General features: G+C 46.2%; 1 protein-coding gene across 1 annotated transcript in view; it reads left to right on the top strand.

Moving 5' to 3' along the window:
* IGSF3 (immunoglobulin superfamily member 3) overlaps positions 1–27,184 on the top strand; it is a 203,447-nt gene that overhangs the window by 113,954 nt on the left and 62,309 nt on the right. Inside the window, exons 6-7 of the mRNA XM_053705755.1 lie at positions 1,260–1,661; positions 17,962–18,366. Coding sequence (XP_053561730.1) covers positions 1,260–1,661; positions 17,962–18,366 — 807 coding nt within the window. The remainder of the gene's footprint in view (positions 1–1,259; positions 1,662–17,961; positions 18,367–27,184) is intronic.

Here is a 27,184-nt window from a genome sequence, read left to right as displayed (position 1 = left end):
CCGCTCCCCCTGCTAACCTCTATATTCTCATACCTAGCTGACCGCTCCCCCTGCTAACCTCTATATTCTCATACCTAGCTGACCGCTCACCTCTCTATTCCCATGCCTAGCTGACCGCTCAGCTCTATATTCCCATGCCTAGCTGATCTCTCCCCTGCTCACCTCTATATCTCATGCCTAGCTGACTGCTCCCCCTGCTCACCTCTATATTCTCATGCCTAGCTGACCGCTCACCTCTATATTCTCATGCCTAGCTGACCGCTCACCTCTATATTCTCATGCCTAGCTGACCGCTCCCCCTGCTCACCTCTATATTCCCATGCCTAGCTGACCGCCCCCCCCTTCTCACCTCTATATTCCCATGCCTAGCTGACCGCCCCCCCCTTCTCACCTCTATATTCCCATGCCTAGCTGACCGCCCCCCCTTCTCACCTCTATATTCTCATGCCTAGCTGACCGCTCCCCCTGCTCACCTCTATATTCCCATGCCTAACTGACCGCCCCCCCTTCTCACCTCTATATTCCCATGCCTAGCTGACCGCCCCCCCTTCTCACCTCTATATTCCCATGCCTAGCTGACCGCTCCCCCTTCTCACCTCTATATTCCCATGTCTAGCTGACCAATCCCCCTGCTCACCTCTATATTCTCATGCCTAGCTGACCGCTCCCCTTCTCACCTCTATATTCTCATGCCTAGCTGACCGCCCCCCCCCCTGCTCACCTCTATATTCTCATGCCTAGCTGACCGCTCCCCCTTCTCACCTCTATATTTTCATGCCTAGCTGACCACTCCCTTTGCTCACCTCTATATTCTCATGCCTAGCTGACCGCTCCCCCTGCTCACCTCTATATTCTCATGCCTAGCTGACCGCTCACCTCTATATTTTCATGCCTAGCTGACCGCTCACCTCTATATTTTCATGCCTAGCTGACCACACCCTTTGCTCACCTCTATATTCTCATGCCTAGCTGACCGCTCCCCCTGCTCACCTCTATATTCTCATGCCTAGCTGACCGCTCCCCTGCTCACTTCTATATTCCCATGCCTTGCTAAGTTGTTCACTACAAGTGTCTTACCCAATGATTGGCTGACCAGTACCATTCATGTGTCTGTCTGTCTCTACACGCTGCCAAATGCTCCCCTGCCCTGTGCCTTGCTGCTTATTCACATGATTTGCTGAGTGCCTGTATCATATCTGTCCTTGGTCCCTCTGTCCCCATAATATGTCTGTCTTCATGCATTTTACTCTCTCCAACAGGAACCACTCTTACAGTCACAGTCACTGCCAACTCCAGCTCTGTGCTTGAGGGCTCTCGACTCTCCTTTACCTGTTCCATTGCCTCCTTGTCTGGTCCTCGTAGCCGCATCTCTGCATCGTGGCACATACAGGATAGACAAGGTCGCAGGAGAGAAATAATCCGTCAAGACCGTGATGGAGTCACCTGGTCTAGTGAGATGTACAGAGAGCGAGCTACTTCTGGGGGGCTCCGTATGGTGAGGACCGGCTCCGATACCTTCAGCTTGGAACTGGAGAGCAGTCAGCGAGGGGATTCAGGCTCTTATGAGTGCCGTGTGGCGGAGTGGATACCAGTTCCAGATGGAGATTGGCAGATGGTTGGTGAGAGATCTGCCCAAACCAGTGTGGATGTGACCCCACTAGGTGAGTGAGTTCCTTGCTCATGATGTATAAACTGTCATCTTATCTCAGACTCCGTAAGGGTTAAATGAGCAAATTTTTATCACTGTATAGATCTGTACATGGGTAATTCATCAAGAGAACAGCCAAATACATAATATCCACTTTATAAACCTGCCTGAATCCAGCTGCCAAGCATCCTCCGTATCCCTCATCTCCCCACCAAACATCAGCTGCACCATGAGACATCCTGTTTGGTGGCTGCACAGTGCACACCCCAAAGCTTCCCTGCCCCATCTCCTTTTCTCTGTCTCTTTAAACTGACGTTAAACTCATCTACTATTGATTTCACTGTCTCTATTTCCCCGCGCGCTCCTCAGCTTGCCCCTACCTCATACACCTCCTTCGCCACATGCCCCTGTGTTTCTGCTTTTCCCCCCAAGTTGTGCCTCTCTTCCCCCTCCTCTTGCCCCATGACATCCAGCCCTGTCTCTGATTCCCACCTCACCCCATCTCAGCTAGCCATGTACCCCCATATCTCTGCTTCCCACCCCACCCCATCTGCTTCTCTTCTCGCCCTGTCTCTCTGCTTCTCTTCTCGCCCTGTCTCTCTGCTTCTCTTCTCGCCCTGTCTCTCTGCTTCTCTTATCGCCCTGTCTCTCTGCTTCTCTTCTCGCCCTGTCTCTCTGCTTCTCTTCTCACCCTGTCTCTCTGCTTCTCTTCTCGCCCTGTCTCTCTGCTTCTCTTCTCGCCCTGTCTCTCTCTCTGCTTCTCTTCTCGCCCTGTCTCTCTCTCTGCTTCTCTTCTCGCCCTGTCTCTCTCTCTGCCTCTCTTCCTCTCGCCCTGTCTCTCTCTCTGCCTCTCTTCCTCTCGCCCTGTCTCTCTCTCTGCCTCTCTTCCTCTCGCCCTGTCTCTCTCTCTGCCTCTCTTCCTCTCGCCCTGTCTCTCTCTCTGCCTCTCTTCCTCTCGCCCTGTCTCTCTCTCTGCCTCTCTTCCTCTCGCCCTGTCTCTCTCTGCTTCTCTTCCTCTCACACTGTCTCTCTCTCTGCTTCTCTTCCTCTCACACTGTCTCTCTCTCTGCGTCTCTTCCTCTCGCCCTGTCTCTCTCTCTGCGTCTCTTCCTCTCGCCCTGTCTCTCTCTCTGCTTCTCTTCCTCTCGCCTTGTGTCTCTCTCTGCCTCTCTTCCTCTCACCCTGTCTCTCTCTCTGCCTCTCTTCCTCTCGCCCTGTCTCTCTCTCTGCCTCTCTTCCTCTCGCCCTGTCTCTCTCTCTGCCTCTCTTCCTCTCACCCTGTCTCTCTCTCTGCTTCTCTTCCTCTCGCCCTGTCTCTCTCTCTGCCTCTCTTCCTCTCGCCCTGTCTCTCTCTCTGCCTCTCTTCCTCTCGCCCTGTCTCTCTGCTTCTCTTCCTCTCGCCCTGTCTTTCTCTCTGCGTCTCTTCCTCTCGCCCTGTCTTTCTCTCTGCTTCTCTTCCTCTCGCCCTGTCTCTCTCTCTGCTTCTCTTCCTCTCGCCCTGTCTCTCTGCTTCTCTTCCTCTCGCCCTGTCTTTCTCTCTGCGTCTCTTCCTCTCGCCCTGTCTCTCTCTCTGCGTCTCTTTCTCTCGCCCTGTCTTTCTCTCTGCTTCTCTTCCTCTCGCCCTGTCTTTCTCTCTGCCTCTCTTTCTCTCGCCCTGTCTCTCTCTCTGCTTCTCTTCCTCTCGCCCTGTCTCTCTACCTCTCTTCCTCTCGCCCTGTGTCTCTCTCTCTGCTTCTCTTCCTGTCTCTCTCTCTGCTTCTCTTCCTGTCTTTCTCTCTGCGTCTCTTTCTCTCGCCCTGTCTCTCTCTCTGCGTCTCTTTCTCTCGCCCTGTCTTTCTCTCTGCGTCTCTTCCTCTCGCCCTGTCTCTCTCTCTGCGTCTCTTCCTCTCGCCCTGTCTTTCTCTCTGCGTCTCTTCCTCTCGCCCTGTCTCTCTCTCTGCGTCTCTTCCTCTCGCCCTGTCTCTCTCTCTGCGTCTCTTTCTCTCGCCCTGTCTTTCTCTCTGCGTCTCTTCCTCTCGCCCTGTCTTTCTCTCTGCGTCTCTTCCTCTCGCCCTGTCTTTCTCTCTGCGTCTCTTCCTCTCGCCCTGTCTTTCTCTCTGCGTCTCTTCCTCTCGCCCTGTCTCTCTCTCTGCGTCTCTTTCTCTCGCCCTGTCTTTCTCTCTGCGTCTCTTCCTCTCGCCCTGTCTCTCTCTCTGCTTCTCTTCCTCTCGCCCTGTCTCTCTGCTTCTCTTCCTCTCGCCCTGTCTCTCTCTCTGCGTCTCTTCCTCTCGCCCTGTGTCTCTCTCTCTCTCTCTCTCTCTCTCTCTCTGCGTCTCTTCTTCTCGCCCTGTGTCTCTCTCTGCGTCTCCTTTCGCCCTGTCTCTCTCTCTCTCTCTGCGTCTCTTTTTCTCGCCCTGTCTCTCTCTCTCTCTCTCTCTCTCTCTCTCTCTCTCTCTCTCTCTCTCTCTCTGCGTCTCTTCTTCTCGCCCTGTGTCTCTCTCTGCGTCTCCTCTCGCCCTGTCTCTCTCTCTCTCTCTCTGCGTCTCTTCCTCTCGCCCTGTCTCTCTCTCTCTCTCTCTCTGCGTCTCTTTTTCTCGCCCTGTCTCTCTCTCTCTCTCTCTCTCTCTCTCTCTCTCTCTGCGTCTCTTCTTCTCGCCCTGTGTCTCTCTCTGCGTCTCCTCTCGCCCTGTCTCTCTCTCTCTCTGCGTCTCTTCCTCTCGCCCTGTCTCTCTCTGCGTCTCCTCTTCTCGCCCTGTCTCTCTCTCTCTCTCTCTCTGCGTCTCCTCTCGCCCTGTGTCTCTCTCTCTCTCTCTGCGTCTCTTCTTCTCGCCCTGTCTCTCTCTCTCTGCGTCTCCTCTCGCCCTGTGTCTCTCTCTGCGTCTCCTCTCTGTTCTGTGCCCAGCCCGTTTCATATAATGAATGTTATAGCCGCCACTTGTTCCTAGTGTTTGCGGTCTCCCTCCCCCATACCTCTGCTTTCTCCTTGTCCCATCCCCCACCCCATGCCCTGGGGATAAGTACTAAGCATCTCCTGCATCCCTCAGTCGGTCCCTACAGCTGGATTATCTAATCATTCTGAAACCTAATGAGAGAATTATTAATGAAGAGTAGGGGAGAGCTGGCTATAAGCTGGGTGTGCGCACATAACAAACTCATCAGACTAATAACGGTCTGTCCTTAGCTCTTATTGTGCGAGTAACGCTGCTCTCAGTCTGTACAACAGCTGGACAATTGGTGTCGCATGGCTGAGTGCACATGAGCTGGAAGTGCTATTGAAATGTGCAGCTTGATAATCTGGGCACTAAACCGGTTTTCACCCTAAAACAACTCGTTCCTGTCACTTAGCGGCACTGTAAGCGCAGGACAAGTCAGGCGTGTAGCTGGTAATTCCCTCCGTGCTGGGCTGCTTTATAAATCCTGACAAGATATTGTGACAAAACATCCGTTTAATGCTCAGTATAAATTTATTCTTTTTCTTATCCTTTATTGGTATTGGTTTTCCCTGTTTCGTCCACTGTTTCATTTAAACCTTCAGGTGTTTGTAATCCCCCAACCTGGGTACCGATCTTGTGATGTCTGTTAGATTTCCCCTTCTTGGCTTCAATTAAAGCTGTGCTAAAAAAATATATAATAAACTAAAAAAAAAGTTATATTCTGTATATTAAAGTGCTTGATTTAGATCACTAGTTTTCAAAACTGTCCTCCCGGGTTCCCCGACAGGCCAGATTTTCAGGATTACATTGAGAGCAGGTTAACGATATTTACTAATCAGCTAATTATTTCACATGTGCGCTAGTTCAGATATCCTTAATATCAGGCCTGTTAGGGAGGTCTGAGGTGGTTTATAAGACGCTATCATTTGCTGAAGCTATCTCCTGAAACAGGAAGTGTGCGTGCGGGATAGAAGCCAGAGGTGTAACTAGACATCGGCCCCTCATTCCAATCGCACTCTTTCTGGGTGTTGCAATAAGCAGAGAATAAAAACAAAGGGTTTCTTTTTTTTAACAAAGAAAAAATAATAAAAACAAATCTTTACATTCGATCTAGATATTCTTCCCTTTAACACTAAATGATCTTTATAATGCTGCTTGTATCCCATAAGCTCGGTGCCCCCACATGCAGCAGTCATGTGACTAGCCCTGGCGCTTACAAGGAGTACGTAACCTCTCTGCACCTTTAGAGGATATGATTGTGGCCTAAAAGAGACATGAAACACAAAGTTTTTCTTTTATGAATCAGACTATAACATTTTAAACATCTTTCCAATTTACTTCTATTATCTAATTTGCTTCATTCTTTAAATTTCTTTCATGTAATTAGAGTCCATGAGCTAGTGACGTATGGGATATACATTCCTACCAGGAGGGGCAAACTTTCCCAAACCTCAAAATGCCTATAAATACACCCCTCACCACACCCACAAATCAGTTTTACAAACTTTGCCTCCTATGGAGGTGGTGAAGTAAGTTTGTGCTAGATTCTACGTTGATATGCGCTCCGCAGCAGGTTGGAGCCCGGTTTTCCTCTCAGCGTGCAGTGAATGTCAGAGGGATGTGAGGAGAGTATTGCCTATTTGAATGCAGTGATCTCCTTCTACGGGGTCTATTTCATAGGTTCTCTGTTATCGGTCGTAGAGATTCATCTCTTACCTCCCTTTTCAGATCGACAATATACTCTTATATATACCATTACCTCTACTGATTCTCGTTTCAGTACTGGTTTGGCTATCTGCTATATGTAGATGAGTGTCCTGGGGTAAGTAAGTCTTATTTTCTGTGACACTCTAAGCTATGGTTGGGCACTTTTATATAAAGTTCTAAATATATGTATTCAAACATTTATTTGCCTTGATTCAGGATGTTCAACTTTCCTTATTTTCAGACAGTCAGTTTCATATTTGGGATAATGCATATGAATAAATCAAATTTTTTTTTTTCTCTTACCTTAAAATTTGACTTTTTCCCTGTGGGCTGTTAGGCTCGCGGGGGCTGAAAATGCTTCATTTTATTGCGTCATTCTTGGCGCAGACTTTTTGGGCGTAAAAATGTTTTTCTGGTTTCCGGCGTCATACGTGTCGCCGGAAGTTTTGACGTTTTTTTGCGCCAAAAGTGTCGGCGTTCCGGATGTGGCGTCATTTTTGGCGCCAATAGCATTTAGGCGCCAAATAATGTGGGCGTCTTTTTTGGCGCTAAAAAATATGGGCGTCACTATTGTCTCCACATTATTTAAGTCTCTTTGTTTATTGCTTCTGGTTGCTAGAAGCTTGTTCACTGGCATTTTCTCCAACATAGGTGTGCCCGGTCCACGGCGTCATCCTTACTTGTGGGATATTCTCTTCCCCAACAGGAAATGGCAAAGAGCCCAGCAAAGCTGGTCACATGATCCCTCCTAGGCTCCGCCTACCCCAGTCATTCTCTTTGCCGTTGTACAGGCAACATCTCCACGGAGATGGCTTAGAGTTTTTTAGTGTTTAACTGTAGTTTTTATTATTCAATCAAGAGTTTGTTATTTTAAAATAGTGCTGGTATGTACTATTTACTCTGAAACAGAAAAGAGATGAAGATTTCTGTTTGTATGAGGAAAATGATTTTAGCAACCGTTACTAAAATCCATGGCTGTTCCACACAGGACTGTTGAGAGGAATTAACTTCAGTTGGGGGAACAGTGAGCAGTCTTTTGCTGCTTGAGGTATGACACATTCTAACAAGACGATGTAATGCTGGAAGCTGTCATTTTCCCTATGGGATCCGGTAAGCCATTTTTATTCAGACAGTAAATAAGGGCTTCACAAGGGCTTATTAAGACTGTAGACATTTTCTGGGCTAAATCGATTCATATATTACACATTTTTAGCCTTGAGGAATCATTTATTCTGGGTATTTTTGTTAAATAATATCGGCAGGCACTGTTTTAGACACCTTATTCTCTAGGGGCTTTCCCTAATCATAGGCAGAGCCTCATTTTCGCGCCGGTATTGCGCACTTGTTTTTGAGAAGCATGACATGCAGTCGCATGTGTGAGGAGCTCTGATACATAGAAAAGACTTTCTGAAGGCGTCATTTGGTATCGTATTCCCCTTTGGGCTTGGTTGGGTCTCAGCAAAGCAGATACCAGGGACTGTAAAGGGGTTAAAGTTAAAAACGGCTCCGGTTCCGTTATTTTAAGGGTTAAAGCTTCCAAATTTGGTGTGCAATACTTTTAAGGCTTTAAGACACTGTGGTGAAATTTTGGTGAATTTTGAACAATTCCTTCATACTTTTTCGCAATTGCAGTAATAAAGTGTGTTCAGTTTAAAATTTAAAGTGACAGTAACGGTTTTATTTTAAAACGTTTTTTGTACTTTGTTATCAAGTTTATGCCTGTTTAACATGTCTGAACTACCAGATAGACTGTGTTCTGAATGTGGGGAAGCCAAGGTTCCTTCTCATTTAAATAAATGTGATTTATGTGACACTGAAAATGATGCCCAAGATGATTCCTCAAGTGAGGGGAGTAAGCATGGTACTGCATCATTCCCTCCTTCGTCTACACGAGTCTTGCCCACTCAGGAGGCCCCTAGTACATCTAGCGCGCCAATACTCCTTACTATGCAACAATTAACGGCTGTAATGGATAATTCTATCAAAAACATTTTAGCCAAAATGCCCACTTATCAGCGTAAGCGCGACTGCTCTGTTTTAGATACTGAAGAGCATGAGGACGCTGATGATAATGGTTCTGAAATGCCCCTACACCAGTCTGAGGGGGCCAGGGAGGTTTTGTCTGAGGGAGAAATTTCAGATTCAGGGAAAATTTCTCAACAAGCTGAACCCGATGTGATTACATTTAAATTTAAGTTGGAACATCTCCGCGCTCTGCTTAAGGAGGTATTATCCACTCTGGATGATTGTGAGAATTTGATCATCCCAGAGAAACTATGTAAAATGGACAAGTTCCTAGAGGTCCCGGGGCTCCCAGAAGCTTTTCCTATACCCAAGCGGGTGGCGGACATTGTAAATAAAGAATGGGAAAGGCCCGGTATACCTTTCGTCCCTCCCCCCATATTTAAAAAATTGTTTCCTATGGTCGACCCCAGAAAGGACTTATGGCAGACTGTCCCCAAGGTCGAGGGAGCGGTTTCTACTTTAAACAAACGCACCACTATACCCATAGAAGATAGTTGTGCTTTCAAAGATCCTATGGATAACAAATTAGAAGGTTTGCTTAATAAGATGTTTGTTCAGCAAGGTTACCTTCTACAACCAATTTCATGCATTGTCCCTGTCACTACAGCCGCGTGTTTCTGGTTCGATGAGCTAGTAAAGGCGATCGATAGTGATTCTCCTCCTTATGAGGAGATTATGGACAGAATCCGTGCTCTCAAATTGGCTAATTCTTTCACCCTAGACGCCACTTTGCAATTGGCTAGGTTAGCGGCGAAGAATTCTGGGTTTGCTATTGTGGCGCGTAGAGCGCTTTGGTTGAAATCTTGGTCAGCGGATGCGTCTTCCAAGAACAAACTCCTTAACATTCCTTTCAAGGGGAAAACGCTGTTTGGCCCTGACTTGAAAGAGATTATCTCTGATATCACTGGGGGTAAGGGCCACGCCCTTCCTCAGGATAGGTCTTTCAAGGCCAAAAATAAACCTAATTTTCGTCCCTTTCGTAGAAACGGACCAGCCCCAAGTGCTACGTCCTCTAAGCAAGAGGGTAATACTTCTCAAGCCAAGCCAGCCTGGAGACCAATGCAAGGCTGGAACAAGGGAAAGCAGGCCAAGAAACCTGCCACTGCTACCAAGACAGCATGAAATGTTGGCCCCCGATCCGGGACCGGATCTGGTGGGGGGCAGACTCTCTCTCTTCGCTCAGGCTTGGGCAAGAGATGTTCTGGATCCTTGGGCACTAGAAATAGTCTCCCAAGGTTATCTTCTGGAATTCAAGGGGCTTCCCCCAAGGGGGAGGTTCCACAGGTCTCAATTGTCTTCAGACCACATAAAGAGACAGGCATTCTTACATTGTGTAGAAGACCTGTTAAAAATGGGAGTGATTCATCCTGTTCCATTAGGAGAACAAGGGATGGGGTTCTACTCCAATCTGTTCATAGTTCCCAAAAAAGAGGGAACGTTCAGACCAATCTTAGATCTCAAGATCTTAAACAAGTTTCTCAAGGTTCCATCGTTCAAAATGGAAACCATTCGAACAATTCTTCCTTCCATCCAGGAAGGTCAATTCATGACCACGGTGGATTTAAAGGATGCGTATCTACATATTCCTATCCACAAGGAACATCATCGGTTCCTAAGGTTCGCATTCCTGGACAAGCATTACCAGTTCGTGGCGCTTCCTTTCGGATTAGCCACTGCTCCAAGGATTTTCACAAAGGTACTAGGGTCCCTTCTAGCGGTGCTAAGACCAAGGGGCATTGCAGTAGTACCTTACTTGGACGACATTCTGATTCAAGCGTCGTCCCTTCCTCAAGCAAAGGCTCACACGGACATAGTCCTGGCCTTTCTCAGATCTCACGGATGGAAAGTGAACGTGGAAAAGAGTTCTCTATCTCCGTCGACAAGGGTTCCCTTCTTGGGAACAATAATAGACTCCTTAGAAATGAGGATTTTTCTGACAGAGGCCAGAAAAACAAAACTTCTAAACTCTTGTCAAACACTTCATTCCGTTCCTCTTCCTTCCATAGCGCAGTGCATGGAAGTAATAGGTTTGATGGTAGCGGCAATGGACATAGTTCCTTTTGCGCGCATTCATCTAAGACCATTACAACTGTGCATGCTCAGTCAGTGGAATGGGGACTATACAGACTTGTCTCCGAAGATACAAGTAAATCAGAGGACCAGAGACTCACTCCGTTGGTGGCTGTCCCTGGACAACCTGTCACAAGGGATGACCTTCCGCAGACCAGAGTGGGTCATTGTCACGACCGACGCCAGTCTGATGGGCTGGGGCGCGGTCTGGGGATCCCTGAAAGCTCAGGGTCTTTGGTCTCGGGAAGAATCTCTTCTACCGATAAATATTCTGGAACTGAGAGCGATATTCAATGCTCTCAAGGCTTGGCCTCAGCTAGCAAAGGCCAAGTTCATACGGTTTCAATCAGACAACATGACGACTGTTGCGTGCATCAACCATCAGGGGGGAACAAGGAGTTCCCTGGCGATGGAAGAAGTGACCAAAATCATTCAATGGGCGGAGACTCACTCCTGCCACCTGTCTGCAATCCACATCCCAGGAGTGGAAAATTGGGAAGCGGATTTTCTGAGTCGTCAGACATTACATCCGGGGGAGTGGGAACTCCATCCGGAAATCTTTGCCCAAATTACTCAACTGTGGGGCATTCCAGACATGGATCTGATGGCCTCTCGTCAGAACTTCAAGGTTCCTTGCTACGGGTCCAGATCCAGGGATCCCAAGGCGACTCTAGTAGATGCACTAGTAGCACCTTGGACCTTCAAACTAGCTTATGTATTCCCACCGTTTCCTCTCATCCCCAGGCTGGTAGCCAGGATCAATCAGGAGAGGGCGTCGGTGATCTTGATAGCTCCTGCGTGGCCACGCAGGACTTGGTATGCAGATCTGGTGAATATGTCATCGGCTCCACCATGGAAGCTACCTTTGAGACGAGACCTTCTTGTTCAAGGTCCGTTCGAACATCCGAATCTGGTCTCACTCCAGCTGACTGCTTGGAGATTGAACGCTTGATCTTATCAAAACGAGGGTTCTCAGATTCTGTTATTGATACTCTTGTTCAGGCCAGAAAGCCTGTAACTAGAAAAATTTACCACAAAATATGGAAAAAATATATCTGCTGGTGTGAATCTAAAGGATTCCCTTGGGACAAGGTAAAGATTCCTAAGATTCTATCCTTTCTTCAAGAAGGATTGGAGAAAGGATTATCTGCAAGTTCCTTGAAGGGACAGATTTCTGCCTTGTCTGTGTTACTTCACAAAAAGCTGGCAGCTGTGCCAGATGTTCAAGCCTTTGTTCAGGCTCTGGTTAGAATCAAGCCTGTTTACAAACCTTTGACTCCTCCTTGGAGTCTCAACTTAGTTCTTTCAGTTCTTCAGGGGGTTCCGTTTGAACCCTTACATTCCGTTGATATTAAGTTATTATCTTGGAAAGTTTTGTTTTTGGTTGCAATTTCTTCTGCTAGAAGAGTTTCAGAATTATCTGCTCTGCAGTGTTCTCCTCCTTATCTGGTGTTCCATGCAGATAAGGTGGTTTTACGTACTAAACCTGGTTTTCTTCCAAAGGTTGTTTCTAACAAAAACATTAACCAGGAGATAGTCGTGCCTTCTTTGTGTCCGAAACCAGTTTCGAAGAAGGAACGTTTGTTGCACAATTTGGATGTTGTTCGCGCTCTAAAATTCTATTTAGATGCTACAAAGGATTTTAGACAAACATCTTCCTTGTTTGTTGTTTATTCTGGTAAAAGGAGAGGTCAAAAAGCAACTTCTACCTCTCTCTCTTTTTGGATTAAAAGCATCATCAGATTGGCTTACGAGACTGCCGGACGGCAGCCTCCTGAAAGAATCACAGCTCATTCCACTAGGGCTGTGGCTTCCACATGGGCCTTCAAGAACGAGGCTTCTGTTGATCAGATATGTAGAGCAGCGACTTGGTCTTCACTGCACACTTTTACCAAATTTTACAAGTTTGATACTTTTGCTTCTTCTGAGGCTATTTTTGGGAGAAAGGTTTTGCAAGCCGTGGTGCCTTCCATTTAGGTGACCTGATTTGCTCCCTCCCTTCATCCGTGTCCTAAAGCTTTGGTATTGGTTCCCACAAGTAAGGATGACGCCGTGGACCGGACACACCTATGTTGGAGAAAACAGAATTTATGTTTACCTGATAAATTACTTTCTCCAACGGTGTGTCCGGTCCACGGCCCGCCCTGGTTTTTTAATCAGGTCTGATATTTTATTTTCTTTAACTACAGTCACCACGGTATCATATGGTTTCTCCTATGCAAATATTCCTCCTTAACGTCGGTCGAATGACTGGGGTAGGCGGAGCCTAGGAGGGATCATGTGACCAGCTTTGCTGGGCTCTTTGCCATTTCCTGTTGGGGAAGAGAATATCCCACAAGTAAGGATGACGCCGTGGACCGGACACACCGTTGGAGAAAGTAATTTATCAGGTAAACATAAATTCTGGTTTTTTCCCATTCCTGAAACTGTCATTTAAGGAATTTGATCAATTTTGCTTTATATGTTGTTTTTTCTATTACATATTGCAAGATGTCCCAGATTGACCCTGAGTCAGAAGATACTTCTGGAAAATCGCTGCCTAGTGCTGGATCTACCAAAGTTAAGTGTATCTGCTGTAAACTTGTGGTATCTGTTCCTCCAGCTGTTGTTTGTAATGAATGTCATGACAAACTTGTTAATGCAGATAATATTTCCTTTAGTAATGTTACATTACCTGTTGTTGTTCCATCAACATCTAATACTCAGAGTGTTCCTGTTAACATAAGAGATTTTGTTTCTAAATCCATCAAGAAGGCTATGTCTGTTATTCCTCCTTCTAGTAAACGTAAAAGGTCTTTTGAAACTTCTCATTTTTCAGAAGAATTTTTAAATGAACATCATCATTCTGATTCTGATAATGATTCTTCTGGTTCAGAGGATTCTGTTTCAGAGGTTGATGCTGATAAATCTTCATATTTATTCAAAATGGAATTTATTCGTTCTTTACTTAAAGAAGTCTTAATTGCATTAGAAATAGAGGATTCTGGTCCTCTTGATACTAAATCTAAACGTTTAAATAAGGTTTTTAAATCTCCTGTAGTTATTCCAGAAGTTTTTCCTGTCCCTGATGCTATTTCTGAAGTAATCTCCAGGGAATTGAATAATTTGGGTAATTCATTTACTCCTTCTAAACGTTTTAAGCAATTATATCCTGTGCCATCTGACAGATTAGAGTTTTGGGACAAAATCCCTAAGGTTGATGGGGCTATCTCTACTCTTGCTAAACGTACTACTATTCCTACGGCAGATAGTACTTCCTTTAAGGATCTTTTAGATAGGAAAATTGAATCCTTTCTAAGAAAAGCTTACTTATGTTCAGGTAATCTTCTTAGACCTGCTATATCTTTAGCGGATGTTGCTTCAGCTTCAACTTTTTGGTTAGAAGCTTTAGCGCAACAAGTAACAGATCATAATTCTCATAGCATTGTTAATCTTCTTCAACATGCTAATAACTTTATTTGTGATGCCATCTTTGATATCATTAGGGTTGATGTCAGGTATATGTCTCTAGCCATTTTGGCTAGAAGAGCTTTATGGCTTAAAACTTGGAATGCTGATATGTCTTCTAAGTCAACTTTGCTTTCCCTTTCTTTCCAGGGTAATAAATTATTTGGTTCACAGTTGGATTCTATTATCTCAACTGTTACTGGAGGGAAAGGAACTTTTTTACCACAGGATAAAAAATCTAAAGGTAAATTTAGGTCTAATAATCGTTTTCGTTCCTTTCGTCACAATAAGGAACAAAAGCCTGATCCTTCACCCACAGGAGCGGTATCAGTTTGGAAACAATCTCCAGTCTGGAATAAATCCAAGCCTTTTAGAAAACCAAAGCCAGCTCCAAAGTCCACATGAAGGTGCGGCCCTCATTCCAGCCCAGCTGGTAGGGGCAGATTACGATTTTTCAAAGAAATTTGGATCAATTCAATTCACAATCTTTGGATTCAGAACATTGTTTCAGAAGGGTACAGAATTGGCTTCAAGATAAGGCCTCCTGCAAAAAGATTTTTTCTTTCCCGTGTCCCAGTAAATCCAGCGAAGGCTCAAGCATTTCTGAAATGTGTTTCAGATCTAGAGTTGGCTGGAGTAATTATGCCAGTTCCAGTTCTGGAACAGGGACTGGGGTTTTATTCAAATCTCTTCATTGTACCAAAGAAGGAGAATTCCTTCAGACCAGTTCTGGATTTAAAAATATTGAATCGTTATGTAAGGATACCAACATTCAAAATGGTAACTATAAGGACTATCCTGCCTTTTGTTCAGCAAGGGCATTATATGTCCACAATAGATTTACAGGATGCATATCTGCATATTCCGATTCATCCAGATCACTTTCAGTTTCTGAGATTCTCTTTCCTAGACAAGCATTACCAGTTTGTGGCTCTGCCGTTTGGCCTAGCAACAGCTCCAAGGATTTTTTCAAAGTTTCTCGGTGCCCTTCTGTCTGTAATCAGAGAACAGGGTATTGTGGTATTTCCTTATTTGGACGATATCTTGGTACTTGCTCAGTCTTCACATTTAGCAGAATCTCATACGAATCGACTTGTATTGTTTCTTCAAGATCATGGTTGGAGGATCAATTTACCGAAAAGTTCATTGATTCCTCAGACAAGGGTAACCTTTTTAGGTTTCCAGATAGATTCAGTGTCCATGACTCTGTCACTAACGGACAAGAGACGTCTGAAATTGGTTTCAGCTTGTCGAAACCTCCAGTCTCAATCATTCCCTTCGGTAGCCTTATGCATGGAAATTCTAGGTCTTATGACTGCTGCATCGGATGCGATCCCCTTTGCTCGTTTTCACATGCGACCTCTTCAGCTCTGTATGCTGAACCAGTGGTGCAGGGATTACACAAAGATATCTCAATTGATATCTTTAAAACCGATTGTACGACACTCTCTGACGTGGTGGAGATCACCATCGTTTAGTTCAGGGGGCTTCTTTTGTTCTTCCGACCTGGACTGTGATTTTAACAGATGCAAGTCTGACAGGTTGGGGAGCTGTTTGGGGGTCTCTGACAGCACAAGGGGTTTGGGAATCTCAGGAGGTGAGATTACCAATCAATATTTTGGAACTCCGTGCAATTTTCAGAGCTCTTCAGTCATGGCCTCTTCTAAAGAGAGAATCGTTCATTTGTTTTCAGACAGACAATGTCACAACTGTGGCATATATCAATCATCAAGGAGGGACTCACAGTCCTCTGGCTATGAAAGAAGTATCTCGAATACTGGTATGGGCGGAATCCAGCTCCTGTCTAATTTCTGCGGTTCATATCCCAGGTATAGACAATTGGGAAGCGGATTATCTCAGTCGCCAAACGTTACATCCGGGCGAATGGTCTCTTCACCCAGAGGTTTTTCTTCAGATTGTTCAAATGTGGGGGCTTCCAGAAATAGATCTGATGGCTTCTCATCTAAACAAGAAACTTCCCAGGTATCTGTCCAGATCAAGGGATCCTCAGGCGGAAGCAGTGGATGCTTTGTCACTTCCTTGGAAGTATTAGCCTGCTTATATCTTTCCGCCTCTAGTTCTTCTTCCAAGAGTAATCTCCAAGATTCTGAAGGAATGCTCGTTTGTTCTGCTGGTGGCTCCAGCATGGCCTCACAGGTTTTGGTATGCAGATCTTGTCCGGATGGCCTCTTGCCAACCGTGGACTCTTCCGTTAAGACCAGACCTTCTGTCACAAGGTCCTTTTTTCCATCAGGATCTCAAATCCTTAAATTTGAAGGTATGGAGATTGAACGCTTGATTCTTAGTCAAAGAGGTTTCTCTGACTCTGTGATTAATACTATGTTACAGGCTCGTAAATCTGTATCTAGGAGGATATATTATCGAGTCTGGAAGACTTACATTTCTTGGTGTCTTTCTCATCATTTTTCCTGGCATTCTTTTAGAATTCCGAGAATTTTACAGTTTCTTCAGGATGGTTTGGATAAAGGTTTGTCTGCAAGTTCCTTGAAAGGACAAATCTCTGCTCTTTCTGTTCTTTTTCACAGAAAGATTGCTAATCTTCCTGATATTCATTGTTTTGTACAAGCTTTGGTTCGTATAAAACCTGTTATTAAGTCAATTTCTCCTCCTTGGAGTTTGAATTTGGTTCTGGGGGCTCTTCAAGCTCCTCCGTTTGAACCTATGCATTCCCTGGACATTAAATTACTTTCTTGGAAAGTTTTGTTTCTTTTGGCCATCTTTTCTGCTAGAAGAGTTTCTGAATTATCTGCTCTTTCTTGCGAGTCTCCTTTTCTGATTTTTCATCAGGATAAGGCGGTGTTGCGAACTTCTTTTAAATTTTTACCTATGGTTGTGAATTCTAACAACATTAGTAGAGAAATTGTGGTTCCTTCATTATGTCCTAATCCTAAGAATTCTAAGGAGAGATCATTGCATTCTTTGGATGTAGTTAGAGCTTTGAAATATTATGTTGAAGCTACTAAGAATTTCCGATGACTTCTAGTCTATTTGTTATCTTTTCCAGTTCTAGGAAAGGTCAGAAGGCCTCTGCCATTTCTTTGGCATCTTGGTTGAAATCTTTAATTCATCATGCTTATGTCGAGTCGGGTAAAACTCCGCCTCAAAGGATTACAGCTCATTCTACTAGGTCAGTTTCTACTTCCTGGGCGTTTAGGAATGAAGCTTCGGTTGATCAGATTTGCAAAGCAGCAACTTGGTCTTCTTTGCATACTTTTACTAAATTCTTCCATTTTGATGTGTTTTCTTCTTCTGAAGCAGTTTTTGGTAGAAAAGTACTTCAGGCAGCTGTTTCAGTTTGATTCTTCTGCTTATAATTTCAGTTTTTTTCATTATAAGATTTAAGCTTTATTTTGGGTGTGGATTATTTTCAGCGGAATTGGCTGTCTTTATTTTATCCCTCCCTCTCTAGTGACTCTTGCGTGGAAGATCCACATCTTGGGTAGTCATTATCCCATACGTCACTAGCTCATGGACTCTTGCTAATTACATGAAAGAAAACATAATTTATGTAAGAACTTACCTGATAAATTCATTTCTTTCATATTAGCAAGAGTCCATGAGGCCCACCCTTTTTGTGGTGGTTATGATTTTTTTGTATAAAGCACAATTATTCCAATTCCTTATTTTTTATGCTTTCGCACTTTTTTCTTATCACCCCACTGCTTGGCTATGCGTTAAACTGATTTGTGGGTGTGGTGAGGGGTGTATTTATAGGCATTTTGAGGTTTGGGAAACTTTGCCCCTCCTGGTAGGAATGTATATCCCATACGTCACTAGCTCATGGACTCTTGCTAATATGAAAGAAATTCATTTATCAGGTAAGTTCTTACATAAATTATGTTATTCTTTGTTGGAGAAATAGCAATGCACATGGCTGAGCCAATCACACGAGGCATCTATGTGCAGCCACCATTTGGCAGCTACTGAGCCTATTTAGGTATGCTTTTCAACAAAGGATATCAAAATATATCAAATCAGATAAAAGAAGTAAATTAAAAAGTTGCTTAAATGCTTTCTAAATCATGAAATAAATAAATTGGGTATAGTGTCCCTTTAATCTCTATTGAGAATTGTATTAATGAGTATTTGTGTTACTGAAATGGTTAACTTCTTCTCTTCCTCTCCCCACAGAGACAGGTTTTGCAGTCACCGCCATCTCCCGCACGCCCGGGGTCACATACTATGACTCTTTTGACCTTCAGTGCATCTTGAAACCTCACTATCCTGCTTGGGTGGGTATCTCTGTCACCTGGCGCTTCCAGCCGACCGGAGGAGGGGACGCTCATGAACTTGTTACCTTCAGTCGTTCTGGGGGGGTGCAGTGGGGAGAACGAGCTGGGAACTTTCGTGGGCGCAGCATTGTAGAAAAGGCAGATTCCAGCCACAATGTGCGCCTAAGTGTGAGCCGTGCTAGTGAGTCCGAAGCTGGCAAGTACCAGTGTGTGGCTGACTTGTGGAGGAAAGAGTACAATAACAGCTGGACCCGGCTTGCAGAACGCGCCTCCAACCTGCTGGAGATACGAGTGCAGCGTCCAGGTGAGTTTGCACTGTGTGCTACATATAGAGGGGTGCTCTTTATCCAACAGAATCTGACTTCAGATAAGAACAGGGGAAGGCTAATACAATAGAGCATGGGCAACAAGACCTACAATTAGGGGCTTCATAACTCTAAGGGGATGTGGGATATATTTTATTATTGCAAGGGATTTAATAACGTACCTTAGCTCAGTGATATTCTTAGGCAAGAGGTTGGGCTTTTCCATTTAAATGGAATTAAGCCGAATGATAAGGTGCAATAGACGTGCGCAGTCGCCATCCTGCAGGAGTGGTATTCACGTGTAAGGAAGGAATGCAGAGTTTATTGCTTAGAAGCATAAAGAGCAGACTTCATGGGCCTAAGGATTGTTTGTAGTTATAATAACCCTAATTCTGTCACTGCCGTTTCATTATTTTGCTGTCTCTACCAAAAGCTTGTTTTCCCCTCCTCCTTTGCTCTGGGGTTGTGTTGCTCGGGCTTGGCACTGTGACGTCTACAAACTGACAAACTGGTAGTTCCAGCTTACAGAGCTGCCTCAGGGCAAACGACTGAAGTGAGAAAAGAAGCTGTCATCAAGACGCACTGTATAAACATGGCAGTGCCAGCCTCCCCGTATACACACATACAGCAATACTAATGTACAGCCTGGTGATGGGCAGTGCCAGCGTCCTCTCATACACACATACAGCAATACTAATGTACAGCCTGGTGATGGGCAGTGCCAGCGTCCTCTCATACACACATACAGCAATACTAATGTACAGTCTGGTGATGGGCAGTGCCAGCCTCCTCTCATACACACATACAGCAATACTAATGTACAGTCTGGTGATGGGCAGTGCCAGCCTCCTCTCATACACACATACAGCAATACTAATGTACAGTCTGGTGATGGGCAGTGCCAGCCTCCTCTCATACACACATACAGCAATACTAATGTACAGCCTGGTGATGGGCAGTGCCAGCCTCCTCTCATACACACATACAGCAATACTAATGTACAGTCTGGTGATGGGCAGTGCCAGCCTCCTCTCATACACACATACAGCAATACTAATGTACAGCCTGGTGATGGGCAGTGCCAGCCTCCCCGTATACACACATACAGCAATACTAATGTACAGCCTGGTGATGGGCAGTGCCAGCCTCCTCTCATACACACATACAGCAATACTAATGTACAGCCTGGTGATGGGCAGTGCCAGCGTCCTCTCATACACACATACAGCAATACTAATGTACAGCCTGGTGATGGGCAGTGCCAGCCTCCTCTCATACACACCTACAGCAATACTAATGTACAGTCTGGTGATGGGCAGTGCCAGCCTCCTCTCATACACACATACAGCAATACTAATGTACAGTCTGGTGATGGGCAGTGCCAGCGTCCTCTCATACACACATACAGCAATACTAATGTACAGTCTGGTGATGGGCAGTGCCAGCCTCCTCTCATACACACATACAGCAATACTAATGTACAGTCTGGTGATGGGCAGTGCCAGCCTCCTCTCATACACACATACAGCAATACTAATGTACAGCCTGGTGATGGGCAGTGCCAGCGTCCTCTCATACACACATACAGCAATACTAATGTACAGTCTGGTGATGGGCAGTGCCAGCCTCCTCTCATACACACATACAGCAATACTAATGTACAGTCTGGTGATGGGCAGTGCCAGCCTCCTCTCATACACACATACAGCAATACTAATGTACAGTCTGGTGATGGGCAGTGCCAGCCTCCTCTCATACACACATACAGCAATACTAATGTACAGTCTGGTGATGGGCAGTGCCAGTCTCCTCTCATACACACATACAGCAATACTAATGTACACTCTGGTGATGGGCAGTGCCAACCTCCTCTCATACACACATACAGCAATACTAATGTACAGTCTGGTGATGGGCAGTGCCAGCCTCCCCGTATACACACATACAGCAATACTAATGTACAGCCTGGTGATGGGCAGTGCCAGCCTCCTCTCATACACACCTACAGCAATACTAATGTACAGTCTGGTGATGGGCAGTGCCAGCCTCCTCTCATACACACATACAGCAATACTAATGTACAGTCTGGTGATGGGCAGTGCCAGCGTCCTCTCATACACACATACAGCAATACTAATGTACAGTCTGGTGATGGGCAGTGCCAGCGTCCTCTCATACACACATACAGCAATACTAATGTACAGTCTGGTGATGGGCAGTGCCAGCCTCCTCTCATACACACATACAGCAATACTAATGTACAGTCTGGTGATGGGCAGTGCCAACCTCCTCTCATACACACATACAGCAATACTAATGTACAGTCTGGTTATGGGCAGTGCCAGCCTCCTCTCATACACACATACAGCAATACTAATGTACAGTCTGGTGATGGGCAGTGCCAGCCTCCTCTCATACACACATACAGCAATACTAATGTACAGCCTGGTGATGGGCAGTGCCAGCCTCCCCTCATACACACATACAGCAATACTAATGTACAGCCTGGTGATGGGCAGTGCCAGCGTCCTCTCATACACACATACAGCAATACTAATGTACAGCCTGGTGATGGGCAGTGCCAGCCTCCTCTCATACACACATACAGCAATACTAATGTACAGTCTGGTGATGGGCAGTGCCAGCCTCCTCTCATACACACATACAGCAATACTAATGTACAGTCTGGTGATGGGCAGTGCCAACCTCCTCTCATACACACATACAGCAATACTAATGTACAGTCTGGTGATGGGCAGTGCCAGCGTCCTCTCATACACACATACAGCAATACTAATGTACAGTCTGGTGATGGGCAGTGCCAGCCTCCTCTCATACACACATACAGCAATACTAATGTACAGCCTGGTGATGGGCAGTGCCAGCGTCCTCTCATACACACATACAGCAATACTAATGTACACTCTGGTGATGGGCAGTGCCAGCCTCCTCTCATACACACATACAGCAATACTAATGTACAGTCTAGTGATGGGCAGTGCCAGCGTCCTCTCATACACACATACAGCAATACTAATGTACAGTCTGGTGATGGGCAGTGCCAGCCTCCCCTTATACACACATACAGCAATACTAATGTACAGCCTGGTGATGGGCAGTGCCAGCCTCCTCTCATACACACATACAGCAATACTAATGTACAGCCTGGTGATGGGCAGTGCCAGCCTCCTCTCATACACACATACAGCAATACTAATGTACAGCCTGGTGATGGGCAGTGCCAGACTCCTCTCATACACACATACAGCAATACTAATGTACAGCCTGGTGATGGGCAGTGCCAACCTCCTCTCATACACACATACAGCAATACTAATATACAGCCTGGTGATGGGCAGTGCCAGCCTCCTCTCATACACACATACAGCAATACTAATGTACAGCCTGGTGATGGGCAGTGCCAGCGTCCTCTCATACACACATACAGCAATACTAATGTACAGTCTAGTGATGGGCAGTGCCAGCCTCCCCTCATACACACATACAGCAATACTAATGTACAGTCTGGTGATGGGCAGTGCCAGCGTCCTCTCATACACACATACAGCAATACTAATGTACAGCCTGGTGATGGGCAGTGCCAGCCTCCTCTCATACACACATACAGCAATACTAATGTACAGCCTGGTGATGGGCAGTGCCAGCCTCCTCTCATACACACATACAGCAATACTAATGTACAGCCTGGTGATGGCAGTGCCAGCGTCCTCTCATACACACATACAGCAATACTAATGTACAGCCTGGTGATGGCAGTGCCAGCGTCCTCTCATACACACATACAGCAATACTAATGTACAGCCTGGTGATGGGCAGTGCCAGCCTCCTCTCATACACACATACAGCAATACTAATGTACAGTCTGGTGATGGGCAGTGCCAGCCTCCTCTCATACACACATACAGCAATACTAATGTACAGTCTGGTGATGGGCAGTGCCAACCTCCTCTCATACACACATACAGCAATACTAATGTACAGTCTGGTGATGGGCAGTGCCAGCCTCCTCTCATACACACATACAGCAATACTAATGTACAGCCTGGTGATGGCAGTGCCAGCGTCCTCTCATACACACATACAGCAATACTAATGTACAGTCTGGTGATGGGCAGTGCCAGCCTCCCCGTATACACACATACAGCAATACTAATGTACAGTCTGGTGATGGGCATTGCCAGCCTCCTCTCATACACACATACAGCAATACTAATGTACAGTCTGGTGATGGGCAGTGCCAGCCTCCTCTCATACACACATACAGCAATACTAATGTACAGTCTGGTGATGGGCAGTGCCAACCTCCTCTCATACACACATACAGCAATACTAATGTACAGTCTGGTGATGGGCAGTGCCAGCCTCCTCTCATACACACATACAGCAATACTAATGTACAGCCTGGTGATGGCAGTGCCAGCGTCCTCTCATACACACATACAGCAATACTAATGTACAGCCTGGTGATGGCAGTGCCAGCGTCCTCTCATACACACATACAGCAATACTAATGTACAGCCTGGTGATGGGCAGTGCCAGCCTCCTCTCATACACACATACAGCAATACTAATGTACAGCCTGGTGATGGGCAGTGCCAGCGTCCTCTCATACACACATACAGCAATACTAATGTACACTCTGGTGATGGGCAGTGCCAGCCTCCTCTCATACACACATACAGCAATACTAATGTACAGCCTGGTGATGGGCAGTGCCAGCCTCCTCTCATACACACATACAGCAATACTAATGTACAGCCTGGTGATGGGCAGGGCCAACCTCTTCTCATACACACATACAGCAATACTAATGTACAGTCTGGTGATGGGCAGTGCCAGCGTCCTCACATACACACATACAGCAATACTAATGTACAGTCTGGTGATGGGCAGTGCCAGCCTCCTCACATACACACATACAGCAATACTAATGTACAGCCTGGTGATGGGCAGTGCCAGCCTCCTCTCATACACACATACAGCAATACTAATGTACAGCCTGGTGATGGGCAGGGCCAACCTCTTCTCATACACACATACAGCAATACTAATGTACAGTCTGGTGATGGGCAGTGCCAGCGTCCTCTCATACACACATACAGCAATACTAATGTACAGCCTGGTGATGGGCAGTGCCAGCCTCCTCTCATACACACATACAGCAATACTAATGTACACTCTGGTGATGGGCAGTGCCAGCCTCCTCTCATACACACATACAGCAATACTAATGTACAGCCTGGTGATGGGCAGTGCCAGCGTCCTCTCATACACACATACAGCAATACTAATGTACAGCCTGGTGATGGGCAGTGCCAGCGTCCTCTCATACACACATACAGCAATACTAATGTACAGCCTGGTGATGGGCAGTGCCAGCCTCCTCTCATACACACATACAGCAATACTAATGTACAGCCTGGTGATGGGCAGTGCCAGCCTCCTCTCATACACACATACAGCAATACTAATGTACAGCCTGGTGATGGGCAGTGCCAGCCTCCTCTCATACACACATACAGCAATACTAATGTACAGCCTGGTGATGGGCAGTGCCAGCCTCCCCTTATACACACATACAGCAATACTAATGTACAGTCTGGTGATGGCAGTGCCAGCCTCCTCTCATACACACATACAGCAATACTAATGTACAGTCTGGTGATGGGCAGTGCCAGCCTCCTCTCATACACACATACAGCAATACTAATGTACAGTCTGGTGATGGCAGTGCCAGCCTCCCCTTATACACACATACAGCAATACTAATGTACAGCCTGGTGATGGCAGTGCCAGCGTCCTCTCATACACACATACAGCAATACTAATGTACAGCCTGGTGATGGGCAGTGCCAGCCTCCTCTCATACACACATACAGCAATACTAATGTACAGCCTGGTGATGGGCAGTGCCAGCCTCCTCTCATACACACATACAGCAATACTAATGTACAGCCTGGTGATGGGCAGTGCCAGCCTCCTCTCATACACACATACAGCAATACTAATGTACAGCCTGGTGATGGGCAGTGCCAGCCTCCTCTCATACACACATACAGCAATACTAATGTACAGTCTGGTGATGGGCAGTGCCAACCTCCTCTCATACACACATACAGCAATACTAATGTACAGCCTGGTGATGGGCAGTGCCAGCCTCCTCTCATACACACATACAGCAATACTAATGTACAGCCTGGTGATGGGCAGTGCCAGCCTCCTCTCATACACACATACAGCAATACTAATGTACAGACTGGTGATGGGCAATGCCAACCTCCTCTCATACACCCATACAGCAATACTAATGTACAGTCTGGTGATGGGCAGTGCCAGCCTCCTCACATACACACATACAGCAATACTAATGTACAGTCTGGTGATGGGCAGTGCCAGCCTCCTCTCATACACACATACAGCAATACTAATGTACAGTCTGGTGATGGGCAGTGCCAACCTCCTCTCATACACACATACAGCAATACTAATGTACAGCCTGGTGATGGGCAGTGCCAACCTCCTGTCATACACACATACAGCAATACTAATGTACAGCCTGGTGATGGGCAGTGCCAGCCTCCTCTCATACACACATACAGCAATACTAATGTACAGCCTGGTGATGGGCAGGGCCAACCTCTTCTCATACACACATACAGCAATACTAATGTACAGCCTGGTGATGGGCAGGGCCAACCTCCTCTCATACACACATACAGCAATACTAATGTACAGCCTGGTGATGGGCAGTGCCAACCTCCTCATACACCCATACAGCAATACTAATGTACAGTCTGGTGATGGGCAGTGCCAGCCTCCTCTCATACACCCATACAGCAATACTAATGTACAGTCTGGTGATGGGCAGTGCCAGCCTCCCCTTATACACACATACAGCAATATTAATGTACAGTCTGGTGATGGGCAGTGCCAGCGTCCTCTCATACACACATACAGCAATACTAATGTACAGACTGGTGATGGGCAGGGCCAACCTCCTCTCATACACACATACAGCAATACTAATGTACAGCCTGGTGATGGGCAGTGCCAGCCTCCTCTCATACACACATACAGCAATATTAATGTACAGTCTGGTGATGGCAGTGCCAGCCTCTTCTCATACACACATACAGCAATACTAATGTACAGTCTGGTGATGGCAGTGCCAGCCTCCTCTCATACACACATACAGCAATACTAATGTACAGTCTGGTGATGGGCAGTGCCAGCCTCCCCTTATACACACATACAGCAATACTAATGTACAGTCTGGTGATGGCAGTGCCAGCCTCCTCTCATACACACACATACAGCAATACTAATGTACAGCCTGGTGATGGGCAGTGCCAGCCTCCTCTCATACACACATACAGCAATACTAATGTACAGTCTGGTGATGGGCAGTGCCAACCTCCTCTCATACACACATACAGCAATACTAATGTACAGCCTGGTGATGGGCAGTGCCAACCTCCTCTCATACACACATACAGCAATACTAATGTACAGTCTGGTGATGGGCAGTGCCAACCTCCTCTCATACACACATACAGCAATACTAATGTACAGCCTGGTGATGGGCAGTGCCAGCCTCCTCTCATACACACATACAGCAATACTAATGTACAGTCTGGTGATGGGCAGTGCCAGCCTCCCCTCATACACACATACAGCAATACTAATGTACAGTCTGGTGATGGGCAGTGCCAGCCTCCTCTCATACACACATACAGCAATACTAATGTACAGTCTGGTGATGGCAGTGCCAGCCTCCTCTCATACACGCATACAGCAATGCTAATGTACAGTCTGGTGATGGGCAGTGCCAGCCTCCTCTCATACACACATACAGCAATACTAATGTACAGTCTAGTGATGGGCAGTGCCAGCCTCCCCTCATACACACATACAGCAATACTAATGTACAGCCTGGTGATGGGCAGTGCCAGCCTCCTCTCATACACACATACAGCAATACTAATGTACAGTCTGGTGATGGGCAGTGCCAGCCTCCTCTCATACACACATACAGCAATACTAATGTACAGCCTGGTGATGGGCAGTGCCAGCCTCCTCTCATACACACATACAGCAATACTAATGTACAGTCTGGTGATGGGCAGTGCCAGCCTCCTCTCATACACACATACAGCAATACTAATGTACAGCCTGGTGATGGGCAGTGCCAGCCTCCTCTCATACACACATACAGCAATACTAATGTACAGTCTGGTGATGGGCAGTGCCAGCCTCCTCTCATACACACATACAGCAATACTAATGTACAGTCTGGTGATGGGCAGTGCCAGCCTCCTCTCATACACACATACAGCAATACTAATGTACAGCCTGGTGATGGGCAGTGCCAGCCTCCTCTCATACACACATACAGCAATACTAATGTACAGTCTGGTGATGGGCAGTGCCAGCCTCCTCTCATACACACATACAGCAATACTAATGTACAGCCTGGTGATGGGCAGTGCCAGCCTCCTCTCATACACACATACAGCAATACTAATGTACAGTCTGGTGATGGGCAGTGCCAGCCTCCTCTCATACACACATACAGCAATACTAATGTACAGCCTGGTGATGGGCAGTGCCAGCCTCCTCTCATACACACATACAGCAATACTAATGTACAGTCTGGTGATAGCAGTGCCAGACTCCTCTCATACACACATACAGCAATACTAATGTACAGCCTGGTGATGGGCAGTGCCAGCGTCCTCTCATACACACATACAGCAATACTAATGTACAGTCTGGTGATGGGCAGTGCCAGCGTCC

The sequence above is a fragment of the Bombina bombina genome, chromosome 3 (genome assembly GCF_027579735.1).
Source record: "Bombina bombina isolate aBomBom1 chromosome 3, aBomBom1.pri, whole genome shotgun sequence".
NCBI lineage: Eukaryota > Metazoa > Chordata > Amphibia > Anura > Bombinatoridae > Bombina > Bombina bombina.
This window is presented reverse-complemented; position numbering and strand designations above follow the sequence as displayed.